Below are 22930 nucleotides of genomic sequence, written 5' to 3'. Positions count from 1 at the left end.
GAAAGAGAGGAGGGTATGATGGAAAATGAGGAGGGCAAGGGGACAGTGGAAATGACAGAGTGGGAGAGATATTAATAATACACAATGATAATCACACACTCACAAATATCAGTCTCAACTCTGAATTTAGAGTTACATTATCAAATCTACTGTATATAGATTATCTAACTAGCTATGTTCCAATGATCCACGCTATTGTTCTACAGGGATGCAAACAGGTAAGGGGTAAAAAAGGTGAGAACACTGCATGGATAGAGAAAACCTGCCACAACTAAGGGGGTCTGGGGGCATGGTCCCCCGGGAGAAAATTTTTAAAGACATTCACTTTACATGCTCATTTCTAGTTATTACAAGTATATTTGCAGCTGCCTGAAAACTAATTCTAACAGCCATCATGGGGTAAAACAACCCTACATAAAACATATAAAAGGAATCGTGGGCTGAAGACACACCTCTTCAGACTCTACCTGAACTGACACCTTTGCCATCTTGATGTTGTAAATCTAAGATTCTTGGCTTGTACTTGTAGCTCTATCTCCTACCTTGTACTTTATTCTCCCAGTGACTGTATTCAATATATGTAACCTTAGATCAGTTTAGTTCTGGCTCACTACACCGACCTTGTGCTCAGCTTCAGCACTATCTGCATTGTATGACCTGTACACATCTTGCCCTTGTGCCTGTTTGCCCACTATATGCACTTTTGTACGTCGCTTTGGATAAAAGCGTCTGCTAAATGAATAAATGTAAATGTAAATGTGAATGTAAATCAATAGATGTGGGAGCTGAATACATCACAGGGCTCCAGAGCGCGACCATTCAGTCACATTTTTGGAGACAGTGCGACTAAATTTTATAACTAGGTGCACCAGTGCGACTTGCAAATATGCCCGCATATCATTTTTTGAGAGTGTGTGAGTTAAAATTTCACATGGTCGCATTCGTGCGAGTGCATGATGATCATTAGGCTGTTTTGGTGCCCCTCTGGCATGGGTACTGGGTTAGCCATTGTGGTTGAAAGTAGTACTTTTTCTTCTTCACTGGCTCAGTCCCTCTCTCCCTACCTGCACTTTCATCATCAGTGATGAAATGTGCGAAATAATCCATTCAGCTGTTACCGTGTTCCAAATATGAAGCAGTCTATAGCGGATTATTTTAACCCCTTCGCATGCAACTTATTTTATGCTATGTAGTGCACGTTACATTACATGGTTCGTTATGTTTTCATTAGAGTTATGAAGCTTCTCATAGTTTTCACTGCTGCATTTGGTATATTTTTTAATGTTAACTCACTGATTCCTCAAAGATAGAATTAGCTAGAATTTTTGCAATCTCGTGTTCTAATCACACCGGTTTTAGCATACGGCTAATTACACAAGTGAGACCGTATGCGCGAAAGGATTAAAAAACCAAATGAGGAGAGAGAGGAGGACGCTGGTGGAAAGGGAGAGCCAACGAGAGGTCCCGACTCAGACACAACTGATGATGAGAGTGCAGGTCCAGGTAGGGAGAGACCGACTGAGCCAGTGAAGAAGAAAAAGTACTACTTTCAACCACAATGGCTAACGCAGTAGTTGGAGTACCAGGGATACTTAATGTTCAGATACCATCCTGTACCAAAAATAAGGGTGTGAACAAATCATGTGCTGGTGCGACCAACTGAGAAACTTGGTAGCACCAGTGCTACCAGTGGGAAAGTTAGGAGCCCTGCATCAACAAGAAGACAACAAGAAAAAAAGCGCTGGTGTGCAGTCGGCTTAAGGCAGCTGTCTTTTAAGATACCTTATTTTGGCTACATTTGTGGACAGCGTCACATGTGTCCTTCACAGAGAAAGCAATTCCATAAATCCCTTCGTCTAACAAACATTCCATGAAATTAAAAAAAACACATGGCGGACAGCCGAAGCGGAGAGGCAGAAGAGTTAGTTTATAAAAGTTCAAACATGTCTTAACTATTTGTTTATTGGTAATATTTTTATGACTTGAGCTATATTTTTCCTCAAATAAGCCATAAACATAGCTAGGTTGTCAGTCATAAACCCAGTCATAAAAGCAAACTGGCTAGCTAACTCATAGGCTACAGTTTGCCTGTATAAAATACCGGGTTTGTAGGCTACTGCGGGATACGGGAAATGTAGCGTAATCCGGGGTTTCCCCAAATAGAAACAAAAACAAAAATGCTAGAAATTAATGACCTGTAAATATTAAATTAAGATGTAATATAAATAAACAGGCTGTAAATCATCTGAAAACGATGACCGGATGATGCAAATAGCAAGCTAGCTCACATGCACAGTGGTTCTGTGGCACATCTGATTTGTTTATTGCGTAGCTAGCTTGGTAGGAATCCTGCTGAATTTTATTGAACATTGTAGGTCAAAACATTTCATCATAGCTGGATGGCTCAGGTAGAAACGTTTGGCAAGCTAGACTCCACAGTCATCACAGTTAGCGGTTTCTTCTGTGACTAGCTAGCATTAATGATGTAGCCTACTAGTAATGATTCTCCTATCAAAAAATGAGTGGGAGAATACAACATTGAATAATATATTAATATTACAATAGGCAATATTATCATTTACAGTTTTACCCTTTCAGTTAATTTAAAATGTAATTTTGTTTGGTGCCTTTGAAGCCATAGTGTGAACGCATAGTGTCAATACAGCGCTTTTTTGATGAAAACAGTGATGTGTGAGTAAACATAAGTCTCGTGTGACGCATTCAAACTTCAAAGGGCATTCCAAATAGTGATGTGCAGTGATGTGCAACGAATCTTTTTGAATGAATCTTTGAGGTGTACTGAGTGTACTGAATCTCTATTCTAAAAGATTCGTTCCCCCTCCAATGTATATTAGCTACGCTGTCTGTCCATGAAGCAGCCTATCACAAAACTGTATCAGCAGTACGTTCATGATGACAACTAGCCAATGGCTGAAATGCAAAAACACTTAAAGCACCTCCCACTGGCCATCTCGGCACAGAGGCTCAGTAACTATGCTGACCATGGTGACTACAGCATGTGACTGACTCTGGAAGACTCGAAATGCCCCCACTGTGTACTGTGTATTGAATGCCTGATGTACTATTGACATGTTCTCAGTACAACAGTTTGTTCAGACTCAAAAGATCCGGTGACTACAAAGACTCTAAACTCCCCCCACTGACCTGATGTACTGTTGACAAGTTCTCAGTACAACGGTTCATTCAGACTCAAAAGATCCAGTGACTATGAAGACTCTAAACTCCCCCCTACTGACCTGATGTACTGTTGACAAGTTCTCAGTACAATGGTTCATTCAGACTCGAAAGATTCTGACTATGTTGACGATGAGTCCCAAAATGCCCCAAAATGTTCTCAGTACAATGGTTCCATATGACTCCAAGGGGTACAGCGTGAAACACCCTCTACTGACCTGAATCACTGTTGAATAGTTCAGTAAACTACAGTGGTTTTGTGGATTATTTTAATTATGTTGCTTAGACTACATAATATATTGTAGCGGTTGATAGTTACAGTTACAGTCACTGCTGCTGAGGAAGTGTGTGTTCCCATGATTCTTTTTGTTTTTGTCGTTAGCTTTTCTTTATGATTAATGTTCTTCTATTAAGACTTTGTTATGTAGGCTATGTTACTTTGTTACACATTTACGTTAGGTCGTGTGTGTGTGTGTGAGGGAGACCCCATGTGTTTGTTTAATGAACTAGGCTACTGTATGTGTGACAGATAGCGGGGGCAGTGACATGCCTTCACTGTCACATTACAATTTGACAGGTGACTACAAGTATATTAAAATGTTTGGGTTCGGTTAGTTCAAAATTTGTAAAACGAAGTTTTTCACTTTGAATATAAGCGTGGCTCTTTTTTCCTCAGTGCATTTTTTTAGTTTTAGCAAATGACATGTAGGCTTACTTATAGGCTATGCGTTAAAATGAAGGGTTCTATTACCTTCCTAAAGACGAAGTATAGTTTGCGGCTGTATGATTGTTTGAATAGCATGGTGCAGTCTGTAATGGTATGTAATGGATATTACGATTTAATTATTATTAATTTCATTGACATTTGGTTTCACACGTGCGGTTTTACCGCAGAGCATGCTAATAATGGACAGGATGTTTGGAACAATGTAGAGTAATTTTAAAAATGCAATAAAACTATTTACAGATTCATGTATGCCGCCCAACCGGATATGGAAAAGAATTGTTTTGAACCCCACTAATTCCAAACACAATTTCTTACCTTCTCTGATTGGCGAGTACTCGTTGCCTTTGTTGGTTAGGAGTGAGATGGTTAGGGTAAGAATATCAGGGTCAGAGCCAATCAGAGGCAGAGTAGGGGCGGGTCTTCGCAGAATGTGGGTGGGGGAAAATGCAGTCCACAGAGAAGGTAAACAAGTGTTTCTGAACTTCTGCTGTTGCCGACCGACCCCCCCAACCACTCCGTGCTTCCTATCTGGTTTCGTATCGAATTGCTATGTGTAAAAAGGCCCATACAGTTGCAGAAGAACTTATCCTTCCTTGTGCGATCGACATGTGCACCGAACTCTGAGTCAGTCACTGAGTCAGAAGCTAAAAAATTAAAGACAATTCCCAATACAGTTCATCGGAGGGTCTGTGACATGTCTGATGACATTAAGCACCAGATAACCGAGCGTCTCTCAGCTAGCGACTGTTTCGCTTTACAACTTGATGAATCCACCAACGTGGCTAACCATGCAATTCTGCTGTATGTGCGGCATGTGTGGACTGATGACTTTGAAGAGCAGTTTTTGTTTAATGCGGATTTGCTGAAATCCACCACTGAGATTCTTTCTGCACTGAATACATACTTGGGGACGAAGTTTATTGGTGTGACAACGGACGGAGCAGCCTCGATGACAGGCAAACATTCAGGGGTTGTGAAAAAAATTCTGGATGTAGCTGCACCGAACGCAACATGGAACCACTAATTTTTACATAGAGAAGCATTAGCTGCTAAAGACACGGTACCGGAGCTTCACGAAACACTGTGAGAGGTGGTGAAAGTTGTTAATTACATCAAGCATAGAGCCAAAAATGCAAGGTGTTTTCAAGCTTTTTTTCAAGAGATGGGGAGTGGGCACGAACAACTGCTCTATCACGCTGAGGTCCGCTGGCTTCAGGGGCAAAGTCTTATCCCAAGTTTACGAGCTTAGAAGCGAGTTGGCAGCTTTTCTTGCGGAAAAGAAGTCAGATCTAGCAGACTATTTTAACGATGACCTGTGGATTGCTCGTCTTTCTTATCTTGCGGACATTTTTGATTATGTGAAAACACTGAGCGTGTCATTACAAGGGAGGGGGCATAACCGATTTGAGCAAACTGACAAAATCAATGCCTTCAAAAAAAAGTTGACTCTGTGGACCAAGCATGTTACCAATGGCAAGCTGGACATGTTACCGAATGTGTGTCATGAGGTAAAAAACCTGACAGATTCAGACAGCTCAGTGCTGAAAAGGGTGATCAGTGTGCACGTGCAATTTTGCGATTACTTTCCAGAAGAGGAGAACGTGCTGGCCCAAAAGTGGATAAGGGAGCCATTCGGAGTTGACATGGAAACCGTGATTTTGTCACCTGAGAAAGAAACTCAACTGAGTTATCATGCAATCATGGTCTTCAAAAGAAGTTCTCAGAGTTGAGTCTCCCTCAGTTCTGGTGCAGCATTGCAAGCGAGTATCCTGCTCTTGCTAACAATACAATCAGAGTGCCTTTCAGTACCACATATTTATGCAAGGCTAGCTTCTCTGGTCTCACCCAGCTAAAGAACAAAAGCAGAAATAAACTGAATGTTGAACATGATCTCCAGATTGCACTGTCTTCAGTTACCCCAAATGTTGACAGTCTTATTAAAAGGAGGAAGCTCCAGATTTCTCATTAAGAAGAACAGGATCATAAAATATAACTTGACAATTATATTTCATAATTAATATTAAATTATGTTAACCCATATTTCTCCTACTTAAAAATGTTAGAATGGCTTATTTAAGATCAGAAACAGTCACATTTTTTCAATTGTCAAATTGCAGTAGGCATGATGTTGAATGTTGAATGAGCTGGCTAGTTTTACTACTTTATTTAATTTTACTACTTCACTATATAGGGTCATGACTGAGCTGGAATGTTAAAAATTGGGTCGCAGTGCAAAATAGGTTGAGAATCACTGCTATAGGCTACTGCTGTGAGTTTTGATGTTGCTCATAATTATGGCTGCAAAACCCAAGGCCAACTTACAGGACACTTATCACAGTAACGTTAATTGTACTGTGAATGGATATGTACAAATTAATGGTTACAACAAATAAAGGAGTAGGTAGGAGCCAGAATTTGACCACTACTATGTGACGTCATCTCTGAGGCACAACAACAAAAAGTGCATCTGTAAACATTTCCTCTCCTTCCTTTTTGTATCCCATTTATATTTACATTTATTCATTTGGCAGACGCTTTTATCCAAAGCGACTTACATAGGTTACAGTTCTTTACAATGTTATCCATTTATACAGCTGGATATTTACTGAGGCAACTGTGGGTTAAGTACCTTGCCCAAAGTAACCTTTCGGTTACGAGTCCTGCTCCTTAACCACTATGCTACACTGCCGCCCGTTTGTTACTGTTTCTTTTTTCTTTTTCTTTTTGATTTCATGGTTCAAATTGTTGAAAATCTGTCTCCTACTGGAACCATTGCTAAATTTTGTTGCTGTTGGTTAATTGCTTCTTTGTGTTCTTGTTTTTGTTTGCTTAACTACAGGTTTTCTTTGATGCTTGCATTTTGTTTTAGTTTCGTCTCATTTTGATTTCTCACAGAGGGTCTTAGTTCCCTTAATTAAGGTAAGATCAATGATTACTGTATGTTTTCCTTCTAGATACTCACTGTGTATCACTTGTGAGGTGTATCACTTGTACAAACACTGAAAACCCAATAAAGATTAAATCCACAATTTAATCCACATTAAATTATCGGTTATAGCTTTTAAAATTCTAAACCACTCGTGTAAAGCACTGCCAATCAATCATGCATTATGTTTGTCCATCCCTTAAACTAATACTAATATACAGTATTATTATATTTTAAAATGTAAGATTCCTGTCAGAATCTCCCACTTCAAGGAATGAAACCCCACTGGATTACTGGTAAAACAAGATGTGATTCACTACCCTGGCCAAAATTACACGCAAGGTCTGTCTGTCCCCTACATCAGCACTGAAAGTGAAAGGCTGATCCATGTGATCTCTCATGTTGCCAACAAACGGAGGAACAGAGATGTCTGAGATGTTGGAAGGGAGGTCTGCAAATCTTTAGGTGTTATATTTGGGTTGGCTTTTACCTGATTTTATTTTTTTTCTTGTGGCTGTGTAGGGGATATTTTGGAAGGGTGTCCACTACTAGGCTGAGTTGCTGTCATGTTAAATGCTCTCCATTTGTAAATTATTTGCCTCACAGTAGACTGATGGAGCTCAAATCTTTTTGAAATGATTTTATAGCCTTGCCCAGACTGATGTACTCTGACTACCCATTTCCTGATGCCCTGTGAGATCTCCTTTCCTCTTGGCATGGTGCGTTTGCATTTACCTGTATGGGTTTATTATTGCCATTTATCAGAGTCCTGCCAAAACTTTCCTAATGATCTCTCCTTTGATTGGTTAATTTGGTACCTAATTATTTACTCACCTGTTTCTACTTACCTACTTGATCTAATCAATGCAACTTGGGGTTCACTTATTTTGTACCTGCACTAATTCCTTTTTAATTTTGTTTTTTCTACCACACATGATTTCTTCTAAACCAAAATTGATTTGACATTACTTGAACCTCAGGCAGCAGCCAACGGTGATTCAAAAAGAAAAGAGCAGCTTCAACAGCTTCATTGTGAGTACACAGATGAGGCAGATTCTGGACTCTGTGATTGATTCAGAGGACTATGATGATGGTTCAATATTCAGTCTGCATGACAAGTTACTGTACCACTACGAGAAATGACAAAGTGTTCTTAACAAAATGACAAAGTGAGCGGTCTACAACCCCTCAAACTCCTATGACTCTATGTGCCAGTCCATCTTTGCCCAGCCCTGCACACCTGGGTTTTGCAAAGACTCTCAGCAGCCTACAGGCATGTTTGTTCTGGTCTAGGATGAGAGATGTGAAGATGTATGTGTTGTCCTGTAACATACGCCAGCTGGTGAAGCCAAGCCAGCGAAAACCATCAGGGCCTCTGATTCCAATCCATGCAGCGTACCTCTGGGAATACATGGGTGTTGACTTCATTAACCCCTATCTCATACATGTTTGGAAAATACCAATATTATTGTTTTTATTGATTATTTTACCAGGTGGGTGGAAGCTAGTTCTGTCAAAGAAGCCACAGCAAGCATTGCAGTGGGCGCCGACCTTGTAAATGTTATTGCTCAACCAACTATCCTCCTTTCTCTCCCAAAACAACCTTCTTGACCCTTTTCAGTCTGGCTTCAGAGCTGGTCATTCCACAGAGACTGCTCTATTCTCCATTACTGAGGCTCCTCAATCAACCAGAGCATCCTCCCATTCCTCAGTCTTGATTTTTCTGGACCTTTCTTCAGCCTTTGATACAGTGGACCACACTCTGCTTCTGTCTATCCTGGCTAAGTTGGGGATCGCTGACACCACTGTTCTTTGGGTTCAATCCTACCTCTCTGGACACTCTTTCCGGGTGTCCTGGAACAGTGGGTTGTCTAGATCCCACAGCCTGTCTATGGGTGTCCTTCAAAGCTCTGTACTCAGCTGCCTTTTCACAGTGGATGGTGGACTACTGCCTAAAGCTCAACGTGGCTAAGGCTGAGGTGCTTTTCATCCCATCCAGGTCCCCCCCATTTCAAGACCTCTCCCTCAGCATAGACTCTACAAGCCTTATCACCATTAGCCCTGTCAAAAGCCTTGGTGTAATACTTTATAGCCAACTGTCCTTCTCCTCTCAGGTTTCAGCAGTGAGTCAGGTGTGCAGATTCTTTTTGTACAAAGGATCCTCACTATATATTCTATGTAGCTCCTAGTTCAGGCCCTGGTCCTCTCATGCCTGGACTACTGTAACTCCCTCTTTTCCCATCTTCCTGCCTGTGCCATCCAGCCCCAAATGCAATCAAATCCAAAATGCAGCTGCATGACTTGTCTACAATCTCCCTAAAATGTAGTCAAGTTATTCACCTCAATTCATAGGCTTCCTGTATCACTAATACCAAGTTTAAAACCTTGGGACAGCCCCCTCATGCCTACAATCAGTCTTCAAACTGTACATTCCACCAACATCACTATGCTCTGCCACCATGGGGGAAGTCACTGGTCCATTCTGACGGGGTCTCTCCTCTCAAACACAATCCCTGTCTATACCGGTCCCTCAGTGGTGGAATGAACGCCCGTGGGGGTCAGGACAGCAGATCACTGGCGAATCATCTTCAGACGCAGACTGAAGACCTCAACCGCTGCCCCCTAACACCAATACACGTAGTATTGTGATGTTTTTTGGGTTCTGTGATTTAGCAATTGATGTATGGCAGTGTACTTGTCTTCTCTTATCCAGTCAGGCTACCATTTGCAGATGAATATGACTGAACAGGATTTCCACAGGTCATGTGGTGATTGCCACTCTCATAACCCATCTCATAATCTCATAAACCATCCAATGCAGTATTATATTTAGCGTTTGATGACAGTGAGTGTTAGCTAGCAAGCCTAGCTAACTAGCTAGCTAACATTAGATTACAATAGCTAATGCTAGCTAATTAGCTAGCTAGCTAGCTAGTTTGATAACGTTTAGCTGATACAAAATGATACAATGTCATTCAGAAGCACTGCTGTCCCACAGGTAGTGAACGGACCAGTTCGACAAATATTTGAACATGGTAAATATATAACGTTAATATTTACCTAGAGTGGCCATATTTTGGTTTTCAAAAAAGAGGACACTAGTTAGTAGACACTAAAATGTTACTCACTGCCGGTAGGCTCTCGTTGTTCTTATCCCTCCGACTATCAGATGTGACAGAAACACAGTCACTTATCACTGAGGAATAAGTTCTAATTGGCTGAAATAAGTCTTATTTGGCAGATCGATGAGCTACAGTAGGCTGTTAACCCTGGGCATAGGACTTTGCATAGCTAAACACCTGAATGTTAGCTACATTGATGAATGTTGTACATCCGTGTGTTTCAGATCATTACGAGTAACGTAACTAGCCATGTTTCGTTGTTCCTGACTGATTTGTCACACACCGCGCAGCGTTAGTTAAGATACCACACAGAGACGTAGGGTCTTTGCATGCGTATCGTCTTACTAACCCCCGGTACCTTCTTTTAATCCGCACAGAATAGCCTCGCAGTTATCAATAGTCCGAACATATCCTGTACCAAACAGAAGTTATGTTCATTCATACATGCACACAGGCAACTCAAACTCGCCGCCACACGCATGTTCCTTTGTTCTCTTTGAACACGTGTGTTCAGCAAGCACGCGCAGCACACGCGCTACTCAGAACAAAGGAACACACACACACACGCTCATACACTTGCACAAGACATTCACGCAAATCTACACATCAGTGTAAATACGTACACGTGCTCCATTTACTGTACATACATGTGCCTTCCGACTCTGATTTTATATTTCAATAAATGCCTTATTTTTCCAAGGTTGTGTGTTGTAATCAGTGTTATTTGTTTAGTTAGCTAAATAGATAATATTGTGATTTGATTAAGATTAACTATTGATGTGGTAATTTCAACCATGATTATTAATTTAATTATTAATTGAAGTTCCAAATTAATAGTTTAGCATATTTTATGAGACTGATATACGAATTTGAGACTGATATTTTATTTTAACCACTATGGTAGACACCATATTCTGTATGGCGCCTCCATATGTTTAATTTAATTATCACCAATATAACTGGCACCTCATGTAAGGATATTCCTTACACATAAGTGGTACCCCTTTCTAATCGTAGGCATTGTCCCTACATACAGTAATTGGCATTGCCCCTGTGAGGAAGACTGACTTCCCCCCTACACTTCAAAGATAGCAAAAAAACTATCCTGGAAATACCCTGATCTCCCTCTACCAAATTTTTGACCTCCAGCCTCAGAGTCTACTTTTGGAAGGCACCACAGCCATGAACAATAAGGCCCATTCTAAATCTGTCAAAGTCGGTACATCACTGCAAAGTCCTACTGTATAAAGCAATGCAAGAAAGATTACGTTTTTTCACTTCAATTATTTTCAGTTTTATGCAATGATGTCATATGTTGAGTCACATTATCTTGTCACTTCACTCTTTCTGGATACAGCAATATAATACATGTAACCTAACATTCACATTTACTTTGCTTGTGACCTTTTCTTTTTAACAGGCAGAACACAGGCACAAACAACATACTGGTGATAGCTGCTGCAACTGTGAGACATCTGTATTCTGGTATTGTGCTATCTACAAATGCTGTGGCTTGGTGCAAGTGCAAATGCTCCTTTACGGATAATGTGGCAAGCCGCCTAATTGGCTAGTGCACAGACATACCCTCATTAATGAGTTTCCATCCTGCTTGAGCTTGCACCATGTACAGTACAATTTATTTACCAGAACTGATTTGGACACACCTTTTTGATGACAGCATCTGCACTTAGCATCTGTGTTTAAAAGCCTCTACCACCACATGTGTGTGTTGGGTGAATGTATGTTTGTGAATGTATGCATTCATGTATGTGTGTTGTACAGTATGTGTGTATGTATGTGCCTCAAAAGTTATGTATTCAGTATATGTATGTGTGCGTTCCACATACACAGGCTTTTGTGTGTATGTAGGAATTAGCTGTGTAGCATACGTGTGGAACACAGCCGCAGATCAACTTTGCAACCTCATTCATGTTGTGTTAAATATTTGAGGGTGGAGTGAAAGGGGTGTGTGTCCTCTTCAACCAAGAGTCTGGAGTTGAGAATTCGGGGGGTGGAGGCATTGCTGCCATATGCAGGCTGAAAGAACAGCTCAACAATATTCAAGACCCATGACAATCTGCCTGAGTCTGCAATTAGAATATAAGTGTGTAGTATCCATAGTTTATCAGTATATCAAAGTCTTGTGTACATGGGGTGGCTGTGTCTTCATGGGCTCTGACCTGTCCCCCAGCAGTGGTTCAGCCCCTCCCTGGATGGAGAAGTCTAGACCATACAGATTGAGTCCCAGCAGGATCTTGTGTCTCCACTGGGTGTGTGGGGACAACTGAAGAACACACTCACGCACCCAGGGCAGTGGGGAGCTGGGGCCAGGCCTAGGATACATCCAGAGACAGAAACAGACAAACATAGTCAATTGAAACTACTCTGGGCTCTCTTATAAACAAAAAGGCCTCACATATCTAAACTTCTTACAGTTGAATTATCCTCAGTGCAGTTGTTTTTTTTCATATAAGCATGAAATAAAATATATATAATTACAAACTCTTTAATGCTGTGTCATAATCAGTTCATCAAGCTACTCTGCCACTGATGTGTCATGTGTTAGTGAGTGCTATTCATTCAGGGAATGAATCAATGATTACGTGCATTAGCATTGTTCCTTCAGTCATCTCATAGAATTCCAATGTCTTAGCAAGTGTCAGTGCATCATGAGCCATTGGCATACAGAAGCATATATGAAAACCTGACCTCCCTGGGTTGGAAAAGTCATAGGTCATGAGACTAAACCCATCCACAACAGGAGCCAATTGCTCAAAGTCTTCCCGCTCAAACATTCCTGGCTGCCCAGAGCTGAGGAAGACAAAGACAGAAACATACCAAATAATCCAATCATTTCATAGAATACACCAAGACTGAAATATGATGCAGTAAATTTCTGTAAAATATGTGCATTTGTTCCATTTGCCAAATGTCCAAGTACATGATATGTTCAAAAATTGGATTCCACAAGTATCTGCTGAAATAAAAGTTGTCACTGTTCCACTCATGCTGACAGATTTTGAGGGATTATAATGATGTAGTTTGTAAATTGCTGGCAAAATATTTACATCTATTCAAATTATCATTGCATGTTCCTAATTGCCTCATGTAAGAGAAGTGTTCTGTATTTTGTTGATCATGACCACATTCGTGTTCGTTTGCCTGTCCTTTAGCCTGTAGCATATCGGCAGCAAACATCACTGTTAGTTTAACTTAGATAGCTGGGAGGCCTACTAGTTTTCTAAGGAATAACAAAAATAACCTAGCCATTACACTACAGCTATAAAGTAAAGATAAGATGAGTGTACATTTTCAGATTTAATTTTTTATTGATAGTTTCTATTTAAAACTATTCTAAAATCTATTTAGTTTTGCAAGTGCATTTTAACCGCTACTCTAATTAGTCGATAGTTTAGTCTTCCCTCTCTCAGCTGTCTGCTCATCCACTCATTAACAGAGCAGGGCATTTATAGGGTGCGTCTTTGCTGAAGAAACAGTGGAAATAACAGCCTTGTTTCTCATCCTTTGTAGATGGTGGTCTCCTTGTTTGTGTACCTTTTGTTGGATGCCCTTTGTGCTTGACCTTGAGAGTTGCTCTGGTTAGGAGTATCTGCTGGATGTCAAAAACGTAAACATAATGTTGGATGTATTCACGTCTAATACATCACTTTGGGTGAGTGTCTTCTGGATGTCAGAAATGTAAATGTATTGTTAAATGTATGCGTTCTGTATGTCGCTGTAGATAAGAGCATCTACTAAACGACAAAGAATAATGTAAATGTAAAATTCACGATGCATATTTGTCCTGTGTTTGTTTAACTCTGCCAAACACATGCAATGATACCACTCAGATATTCCTAGAGGGGTTTCTGCCTGGAGTGGATGGGGGAACCACTACAGCCTGTTTGAAGGAGATGTTTAGCACATTTTAAATAAAGATGTGTTAACCTACTTTATATTTAACAGTTTAAGTTATATTTAAACAGCTTAAGTACTGCAAGTGATGTAAATGTGCGTTATTATGAGTGTTTGCTAGTTTCTGTACATTTTGATCTGTAGGAACCCTATTGTAACTGTGTGGATTTTTGTTATTATTGGTTTTTGCCAGTTTTCCTAAGACTGGCTAAAATAGAATAGAATCAGAATTTACTGGCCAAGCATAATGTTTTTGCATACAGCATCAAAAGTGACAACAACAAATACCAAACAACAGTAGTGTTACAACAAACAACAACAGTAGTGCAGGACACATACATGGAAGAAGTATGGAATAAATGAGGTATACATGAACAGCTATTGCAAAATGAACTGAGTTAAAGATTTAGACATTGGATTTTAAGGCACACTTTCAATGAGCTGTCATTACAAAAAAAGTTGGGATGGCCTGAAAATTTGGTTGTACATGCTATCTAAGGTGCAAAGAAAAAGTTGCAACATGTGTAAGCACAGCCAGTACAAGCCAATAAAATGGTAAATTTTATAGAAGTGAATAAATATGTAAATAAGCTTAAATTTTATCAAATGTCCTGTACACCACAATAAAATTGTGTGTGCACAGTGTGTGGATCATACATGGCAAATCTTGCAAGGCCGAACATAATCCAGTAAAACATATGATCACTACAATATATTCAATATTCACAATTTTAATTTTAAACAATTAATCTAGATTACAGAAGCTGTGCACTGGGTGGGGTGTAATTTTAAGGCTTTTGAAAATGATCTCATAATCATAACATTAAGCCATTAGATGAAGATAAATATTATAATAAGGATATTTCAGAAAAAGTTCTGTAAATTGATTAAAGTTCCCCATAAATACATAAATATTAATCTGTTTCTGACCGTGGGGATACAGCCCATGGGAAAGCAGAAGACTGGTATGAAATTATGGAAATTTCTTATGTTAAAAGATGGGTTATGGAGGAATGAGCTATATACTGTCCCACAGGGTTCTTTTCAAGGCATTGTACCTTTTTGAGAGCTTGTCACAGTGTTGCTGATGGATAAAGAAGTTCTGTCTACAGTAGCACCCCTTTGTAAGTTTTCCTAATGTGCACTTGTGACACAATCACAGGGGACTTGTTGGCTGCAGTATGTGCTACTTACAGTATTCCTAAATATAACTCTTTGCACCACAGTCCACGTTATACTATGTACCATGATGATGCAATGTGAAAGGACAGTTAACATTCATGACACACATATTCAGTCAATAGAAACGTTTGGGTTGATTATTTGAAAAACAATGTTTTTCGTTTTTACATTGAAAAACGTTCAGTTTTATTCCAGCTCTACTTAAAAATTAACCCAGCCAGATAAAGCATAAATTATTTAAACTGCTCTGAATCATAATTTCTTGGAACATAAATATTACTAACAAACATTTCTCAAAGTTTTATTAAAGTTGCTTGCTAAGGAGCCAGCTAGAATGCCACCTAAAGCTAATAATCTATTTGCACACTTCACAAATAGCTAGAAATATAATGTGTTATGAAGTTAGCTAGCTAGTTAGCCAACCCATGAAGCTCAAGTTGAAAATGTGATCAGTGTCATAACACACATTTTATTTAAAATTTTAACAATTAAAAGGTTTGTTAACCTGTGCTGTTCTCCCACATGAACATACACTGATGAGCCAAAACATTATGACCACCTGCCTAATATGCTGTTGCTCCTCTGTGTGCTGCCAAAACAGCACCGACCCACCCAGGCATGGACTCTACAAGACCCCTGAAGGTGTCCTGTGGTATCTGGCACCAAAACATTAGCAGCAGATCCTTCAAGTCCTGTAAGTTGCGAGGTGGAGCCACTTTGGATCGGACTTGTCGGTCCAGCACATCCCACAGATGCTCAATTGGATGGAAATCTGGAGAATTTGGCATCACCTGTTCAACACCTTGAACACTTCCTTACGTTCCTCAAACCATTCCCGAACAATGTGTGTAGTGTGGCAGGGTGCATTATCCTGCTGAAAGAAGCCACTGCCGTCAGGGAATACCATTGCTATGAAGGGGTATACCTGGTCTGCAACAATATTTAGGTAGGTGGCACGTGTTAAATTGATGTCCACATGAATGGCCAGACCCAGGGTTTCCCAACAGAACACTGACCAGAGCATCACACTCCCTCCGCCGGCTTGTCATCTTCCTACAGTGCATCCCAGTGCCATCAGTTCCCCAGGTAAATGCTGCACACATACACAGCCATCCACGTCATCTAAAAGAAAACAGGACTCATCGGACCAGACGACCTTCTTCCACTGCTCCAAGGTCCAGTTCTGATGCTTGCGGGCCCATTGTAGGCGCTTTCGATGGTGGACAGGGGTCATCATGGGTACTCTGACCAGTCTGCGGCTACGCAGCCCCATACGCAGCAGGGTGCGATGCACTGTGTGTTGTGACACATTCCTCCCGTAACCATCATTAAAATTTTCTGCAACTTGTGCCACAGCAGACCTTCTGTCGGTTCAGACCAGGCGGGATAGCCTTCCTTGCCCTCACGCATTAATGAGCCTTGGGCGCCCAAAACCCTGTCGCCGGTTTGTGGTTTGTCCCTCCTCGAGCCACTGGGGAGCACCCCACAAGCCTTGCCGTTTCAGAGACACTCTGACCCAGTCTTCTGGCCATAACAATTTGGCCCTTGTCAAAGTCGCTCAGGTCTTTACTCCTGCCCATTTCTCCTGCATCCAACATGTTGACTAGGAGAAATGATTGTTCGCTTACCATCTAATCTACCCAGACCTTGACATGTATGGAGATGATCAACGTAGTAGTGTAGTGTAGTGTAGTGGTCATAATGTTTTGACTCGGTGTATAGCAAGGAAACCAAGAATCAAGGTTTCATTTTGGTTAACTGCTCTGTATTGGTTGTTAATCAGTGTTCAGTTTTCAATGGTTGAATCAATTAATTAATTTTATGATTAATTTTATGATTGATATGTTAGTGACATCTCTGATTCAAAATGAAACATTTATATTTATTTAACTGTGTTGATTTTACATTTAAATGTGTTGATCTAATTGTGTTGATTTTACAACACTGGTAGAATGTTGAATCTCTTGTGTTAAAATGTAATGTTGAATGGATGTTTAACTTTGATCACTGTGTCAACACATAAGCAGCATGCATTTATTTAAAAATTAAGTGGTTAAAAAGATGTGTACCCTCAAGGTGTTCTCCTGTTTGGACCTTCAACACTGAATGTAAATAGCATTGTTATAAAGGGAAACTATAATACATCCCCTTAAAAGTGTTCATACGGAAAACGAAAAGGGAATGTTTTCTATGTGGCTAACTTGTATGTTAATGTCTAAACTAACTGGCAGATCATGTTTTATTTTACTTATGCAATCAATGTTCTAGCTGGAACAACCAGCTCCATTCCAGCTAGGATAGCTACCTAGCTGTCTTACTGCTAAAACAACAGTTGCAGTTCTGATGTTGAAAGGGTTTTTAAAGTCATTTATGTGTCAGTACACCCACCAGTTAGTGCAACATTTAAGACTAAATTGACCAATTTTAACGTCATCAGCTACAGCTCACTTTAACAGCAACTTTAACTAAGTATAATAGTTGCCACAGATATCCGAACACATTTGTCTCTGGTGGTGTGACTCTGATATGGTCTGATTCTGATATGTAATTAATTTGGTTTGAAATATGAAAATATACACAATGGGCACTTTTTTAGGGATGTAAATTTAATTCTGCAAGTGTTGCAAGATAACCTCAAGAGAAACTGAACAGACCGCTGTAGCTAAATTAAATACACAATCTCATACCCTTAAATTGCTGAAATGGTCACGGTATGTATGCCACTATGCCACACTTATGTTTTGCTGCTTTCAAATATATGTTTGAAGACGGGAAAGGTTCCCACAAAATAAGAGAACTCACTCCCATTCAGTGGCGACTGGTGAGCTGGAAACAGGGGAAGCTGAAAAATTACCTTCAAATCTATCATTACTGTCAACCTGTTCCCCTTTATCTTCCTTGATTAACAATAAAAAATAATTCACAGAATAATTGACACCAATCACGTAAATGGAGTAAATGATTATGCTCATGAAACAACACAGATTGTCTGTAGTCTGTGTGCTTGCAAAAGCTACAACATGAAATTGTTTAATTAACAAGGATGACATTTATCGATTTAAATTACATTAAATGCTCATGATACATCACAGCTTTTGTGAGGTCTGTGTTCTAATCGTTATTGTTCACTGCACTCAACCTAACCTAACCTAAAAGTTTATTCTCAGTAATTTAAATCGATCTAACAAAATTTAGCTCCGTTTTGTAATTTGAATTTTGTAACACAAGAAAGCTATAATGTGAAACATTTAAGAGAAAGCTTTGGAATTACTTGCCACTTAATTGTTCAAATTGCCATCCTTGTTAATTAAACAACCTCATGCTGTAGCTTTCGCAATAGCGCACAAACTACAGACAATCTGCGCTGTTTCGCAGCATAATCATTTACTCTATTTACGCATTGGTGTCAATTATTCTGTTAATTATTTGTTTTATTGTTAATCAAGGAGGATAAAGGGGAACAGGTTGAAAGTAATGATAGATTTAAAGGTAATGTTTCAGCTTCCCATTTCCAGCTCACCAGCTGCAACTGCTCCCATTAGACCTTTCTTGACCCTTCCAGATAAGTAAAGCTGTGAGACTATTTATGTCTGTATATACTTAGTCCCACTTGGAGCCGACCGAGGCTGGTTTCCCAGTTAGAAACAGTACAACTTCAGGTGACGGATGTTAGCTAAACAAAAGTTAGGTTGAGCAGCTCCTTTTTTAACAAATGCATCAGATTAGGGTTGTACACTGTTTTCCTTTCAGCGAGGAGATTGCTGACCAGTTCCTGCTTCTGCAACCTTGATGGAACAGTTTGGTTGAGAATGGCAATCACAAGACTATCAGTCTCCTAAACTGTTCTGGAATCAGTACTGATGTATCACTGTGATGTCTACTTAGACTCAACTCACATGACTCCAGTAAATTATCTCCAATAACTCAGACAGTAAAGAAAAACATATCTTGACTAAATGACTAAATAACAAAAAAATTTCTGTATCTACAACACAGTGAGTACTGACACTAAGTATCATCAGTTACCTAAAACAATCAATTGGATACCTATATGTCGTCAGTGTACTATTTCTTTAGAGCCAATTAAGCACAGTACGTGAACTCTAAATATGGTAATATTTTTGTTGTAATTTGGCATTTTAATCCACATTTACCATGATAAAAACAGGGTCATAAATGTTTCACCCCTTATCCCGGAACATCTCCTGGTGGTGGGCAGTGAACAGGGACGTCTCCCTGACACCCCCTGCAGCTAACCATCTTCAGGAGTTGGTCACTCCCCATGTCTTGAGGCAAAAGCTTGCCTTCTCTGCCTTCTCCGATAATTCCCTGGTTGCCTTGTGCAGTCTGGTTCCCCGTAGCCCCAGATCCTTAAGCAGACGCATTGTTGAGTCTCCCACAAAGCCTCTAGCACCCACCTCCACCGGGTAGAGCCTCATGCTCCATTCGCCTTCCCTGCACTCCGTGACCAGGTCCGCATATTTTGCCCTCTTCCTTTCGAGGGCTGCCTCCAACCCCTCTTCCCAAGGCACTGTCAGTTCCACCAGCAGTGCTGATTTTCCGGCTGTGGTCCACAGCACCATGTCTGGCCGTAGTGTGGTGCTGCAGATCTCCCCTGGAAAATGGAGCTGCCTGCCCAGGTCCACCTCCATCCTCCACTCTAACCTTGATGTCAGGAGCTTAGATGCTGGTCTCCTATTAGTGTTGGCTGCAGGCTCCCCCTGCCTATGGAAGTGGATCCTCTGTTGGCTCCCTGCTGGACTCTTGCTTGCCTCTTGCCTTCTTTTCTCCACTACCTCTGCCAGCTACCTGAGCACTTGGTCATGTCACCATCTAAACCCACCCTGTGTCAGTGCTGTTTTACAACCTGACAGAATGTGCTGGAGAGAGGCATTGATGGTCCCACAGAGGTCGCAGGTTTTCTCTGTCCCAAACCACTGATGGAGCTTGCGAGGGCAGGGTAGGGTGTCATAGGTTGCCCTGATGAGAAAGCTGAGTCGAGCCTGTGGTAGTTTTCAGAAGTCTGCCCAATTGATTGCTCGACTTGCAACAACTTCCCACGTTGTCCAGCGCCCCTGCTGCCCCTGTGCCACAGCCTTCACTCTGTACTCCTGCTCCATCCTGGTAACCTCAGAGACAACAAGGTCCTTCTTCTCCCTCTTTCTTAATTCTTAAAATTACATAGGTAGATTACTAGCATTTCAGTAGCTAGTATACCAGCTATCCACCATTATGCCACTTAGCTGTGTTTTCATTTCAGTTTCTACTATTTAACTAGATGCCTAGAAAGTAACTAACTTGTCATTCTATTTAAGCTAGAGTGTATGTGACCTGTTTTTATGCAACACCAAAATAAAGTGTTACCCAGCTAATATTAGCAAGCTATCTGGCTAACCTTAGCTGTCCAACAGGTGGGCTAAGGCGACCCATATGGAGATACTCCTGAGGATGAAACAGTCAGACTGTGACACACGAAAAAAAAACACTCCCATCCTTCTTCAGCAAATTGTCTGCACCTCATTGTTTATACAATACTGATGCATTAAGGTCTGTGACACAATATTGAACAAATGACTATACTCTACTGCTGCACCATTTGCTGTCCAAGTTTTTTTTTTTTTTAATTTTGTCCACCACTACATGCAGATTGGCCTCAGTTCTCATTTTAAACATACAATTCCTTATGGTCACTAGCCAGGAAGATACTGATAATTCATGTCACTTTTGTTACATTTACATGATTTAAAGTTTGGTGACTGGCAGGCTACTTTTATGGCCACTTTATGGTTTTCTACTTGACACTGTAGATATTCTAGTAACACTTTAATTTGTAGAACTTATGAAAACAAAAGCATCACATTTTCAACATGTGCTACTCCTTACGATCAGCCAGCCCTCAGCCAATCATTAAAAAATGGTCTCAGTATTACATAGTTTCCAGACCTGAAAAATTCTAGACATTAGTATCTGACATGACAGGAAATATAATTATTTAAAATTTTCATGGATTGAGTATGTAGTTAATTAAGCACATTTTTTTATTATGTTCGCAGATAAAATACAGGTCAAATTAAAAATTAAATATTAAAATAGTGATAACCCTCATAGATACAGTTATGATCAGTGCTAGAGGTGTGTGCTAATGCTAAATTTTAAAGTACATTCTCTACCTGAAATCTTGGGTATTTTAGCATCCTCTGATAAAATTCCTAGGATCAAGATAACTGTTCTTGCTTTGCAAGGATATTTTCATTAGGTTCAACACTCTCTTCACCCTCAGGAACTAGCTTTCACTCCCTCAAAGTTGAAGTTATTCACTGACAATTGTACTGTAGGCTAATGAGATAATCACAAAACCTGCAAATGCTGGAACTTCTACATTTGGGGTCTCGCTGCCTGTTTTTGAGTATCTCGCCAAAAGGTTGAAAGATTATGTACAAAAAATGCGACAACAAATAAATGCAACCTGGAAACCTCTTCCCATTTCAATCCAATCAAGTACACAGATGCCCCACCCCCCTCCAACACATTGTCACGTCAATTACCCTGTAGGCTAGGTACTGAGGTAGCTACTGAGCTAAAGGAAGGAGTTCGGTGGTGTTAGCCAGTTTAGCTCATAAAATTGTTCATCATAAATCTGGCTAAGAAACTGACCAGGTAAAAAAAATGCTTTTTCCATGAGGAATGGGAATGCGAGTTTTTTTTTCCCCCACGAATGTGAAGGAGTGTGTCGTGCATACGGTCAAACCAGTGTGATTAGAACACTAGATTAGAAAGGCCATTTACAAGTGACGCAACAAAACAGCATTCATTCTAAACCCACTGCTTTTTCACATAAAATGTTCCAAAAATGCAATAAGATTATTTTTTCAATGCAGATTCACATAAATTTCAACATGAGCAGCATAACACAGTTCTGACTCCCAAATCAGAAAAAAATCTAGCTAACATTAGCTTTGAGGAAACAGTGACTTAACATTAGAAAGTGAATGAAGTAGTGAAAATGTAGAAGCTTAATAATGCATGAGTTTTTAAAATACTTAAATCCTGTGTTTCTGGGCGTGATTAAATGTTTCAATGCATGAATGTTATACTTGCTATTTGAGCCAACCAAGCAGTGTGATTGTACTGATGCATCCATGGATAAAGTGAGCTTATTCATCTCGAAAATAAAGTACACGAATATTTGTGAAATAAGATCAAACCAGCAGTCATAACCAAATTCTAGAACAGTAGGGGTGCACAAGCTGAAATAACTCACACTGGGGGGCAGTTGCAAATATTTTGGAACTCACATGCAACAAGGTTAAGAGCAGTAGTAATACGCACACATACATGATGCAAACATGCAATCACACATTGCATTCTCCTCAGGAACTGCACACAAATCTACTTATGAATGTATGTTAATGTTTTTTTCTGTGTTCAAGACCAAAGCAGTGGAAGTCATGTAATGCCTGAATGTGGCAACTGAAAAAATAAATATGTAAATAAAATAAAACTGGATATTTACTGTTGATTGCAAAGTACATTTTAGCTAAATATGGTTCAGTGTGCATAGAGCAGCGGTTTCCTGAAATCCATGTAACAACAGAACATCATCTGTGTCAGGCATTCAGCCATTCTCATTTACAGTAAGTATTTGGACAGTGACACAATTTTCATGATTTTGGCTCTGTACGCCACCACAATGGATTTGAAATGAAGCAATCAAGATGTGATTGAAGTGCAGACTTTCAGCTTTAATTCAAGGGGTTTAACAAAAATATCATATAAATCATTAAGAATTACAGCAATTTTTATACATAGTCCCCCCATTTTCAGGGACTCAAAAGTAATTGGACAATTGACGGAGAAGCTGTT

The 22930-nt window shown here is 40.0% G+C and overlaps 1 protein-coding gene across 6 annotated transcripts in view; it reads right to left on the bottom strand.

Annotated features, from left to right (window-relative positions):
* The window catches only part of chid1 (chitinase domain containing 1), a 67080-nt gene that overhangs the window by 2818 nt on the left and 41332 nt on the right, over positions 1 to 22930 (bottom strand). For all 6 annotated transcript variants that reach the window (XM_036518706.1, XM_036518708.1, XM_036518705.1 and 3 more), the window contains 2 exons: positions 12680 to 12781; positions 12151 to 12303 (listed from right to left, as the gene is read on the bottom strand). In XM_036518706.1, coding sequence (XP_036374599.1) covers positions 12151 to 12303; positions 12680 to 12781 — 255 coding nt within the window. The remainder of the gene's footprint in view (positions 1 to 12150; positions 12304 to 12679; positions 12782 to 22930) is intronic.

Source organism: Megalops cyprinoides, chromosome 24 (assembly GCF_013368585.1).
Source record: "Megalops cyprinoides isolate fMegCyp1 chromosome 24, fMegCyp1.pri, whole genome shotgun sequence".
Classification (NCBI taxonomy): domain Eukaryota; kingdom Metazoa; phylum Chordata; class Actinopteri; order Elopiformes; family Megalopidae; genus Megalops; species Megalops cyprinoides.
Note: the sequence above shows the minus strand (reverse complement) of the source record. Positions and strands in the feature narration are given on the sequence as shown.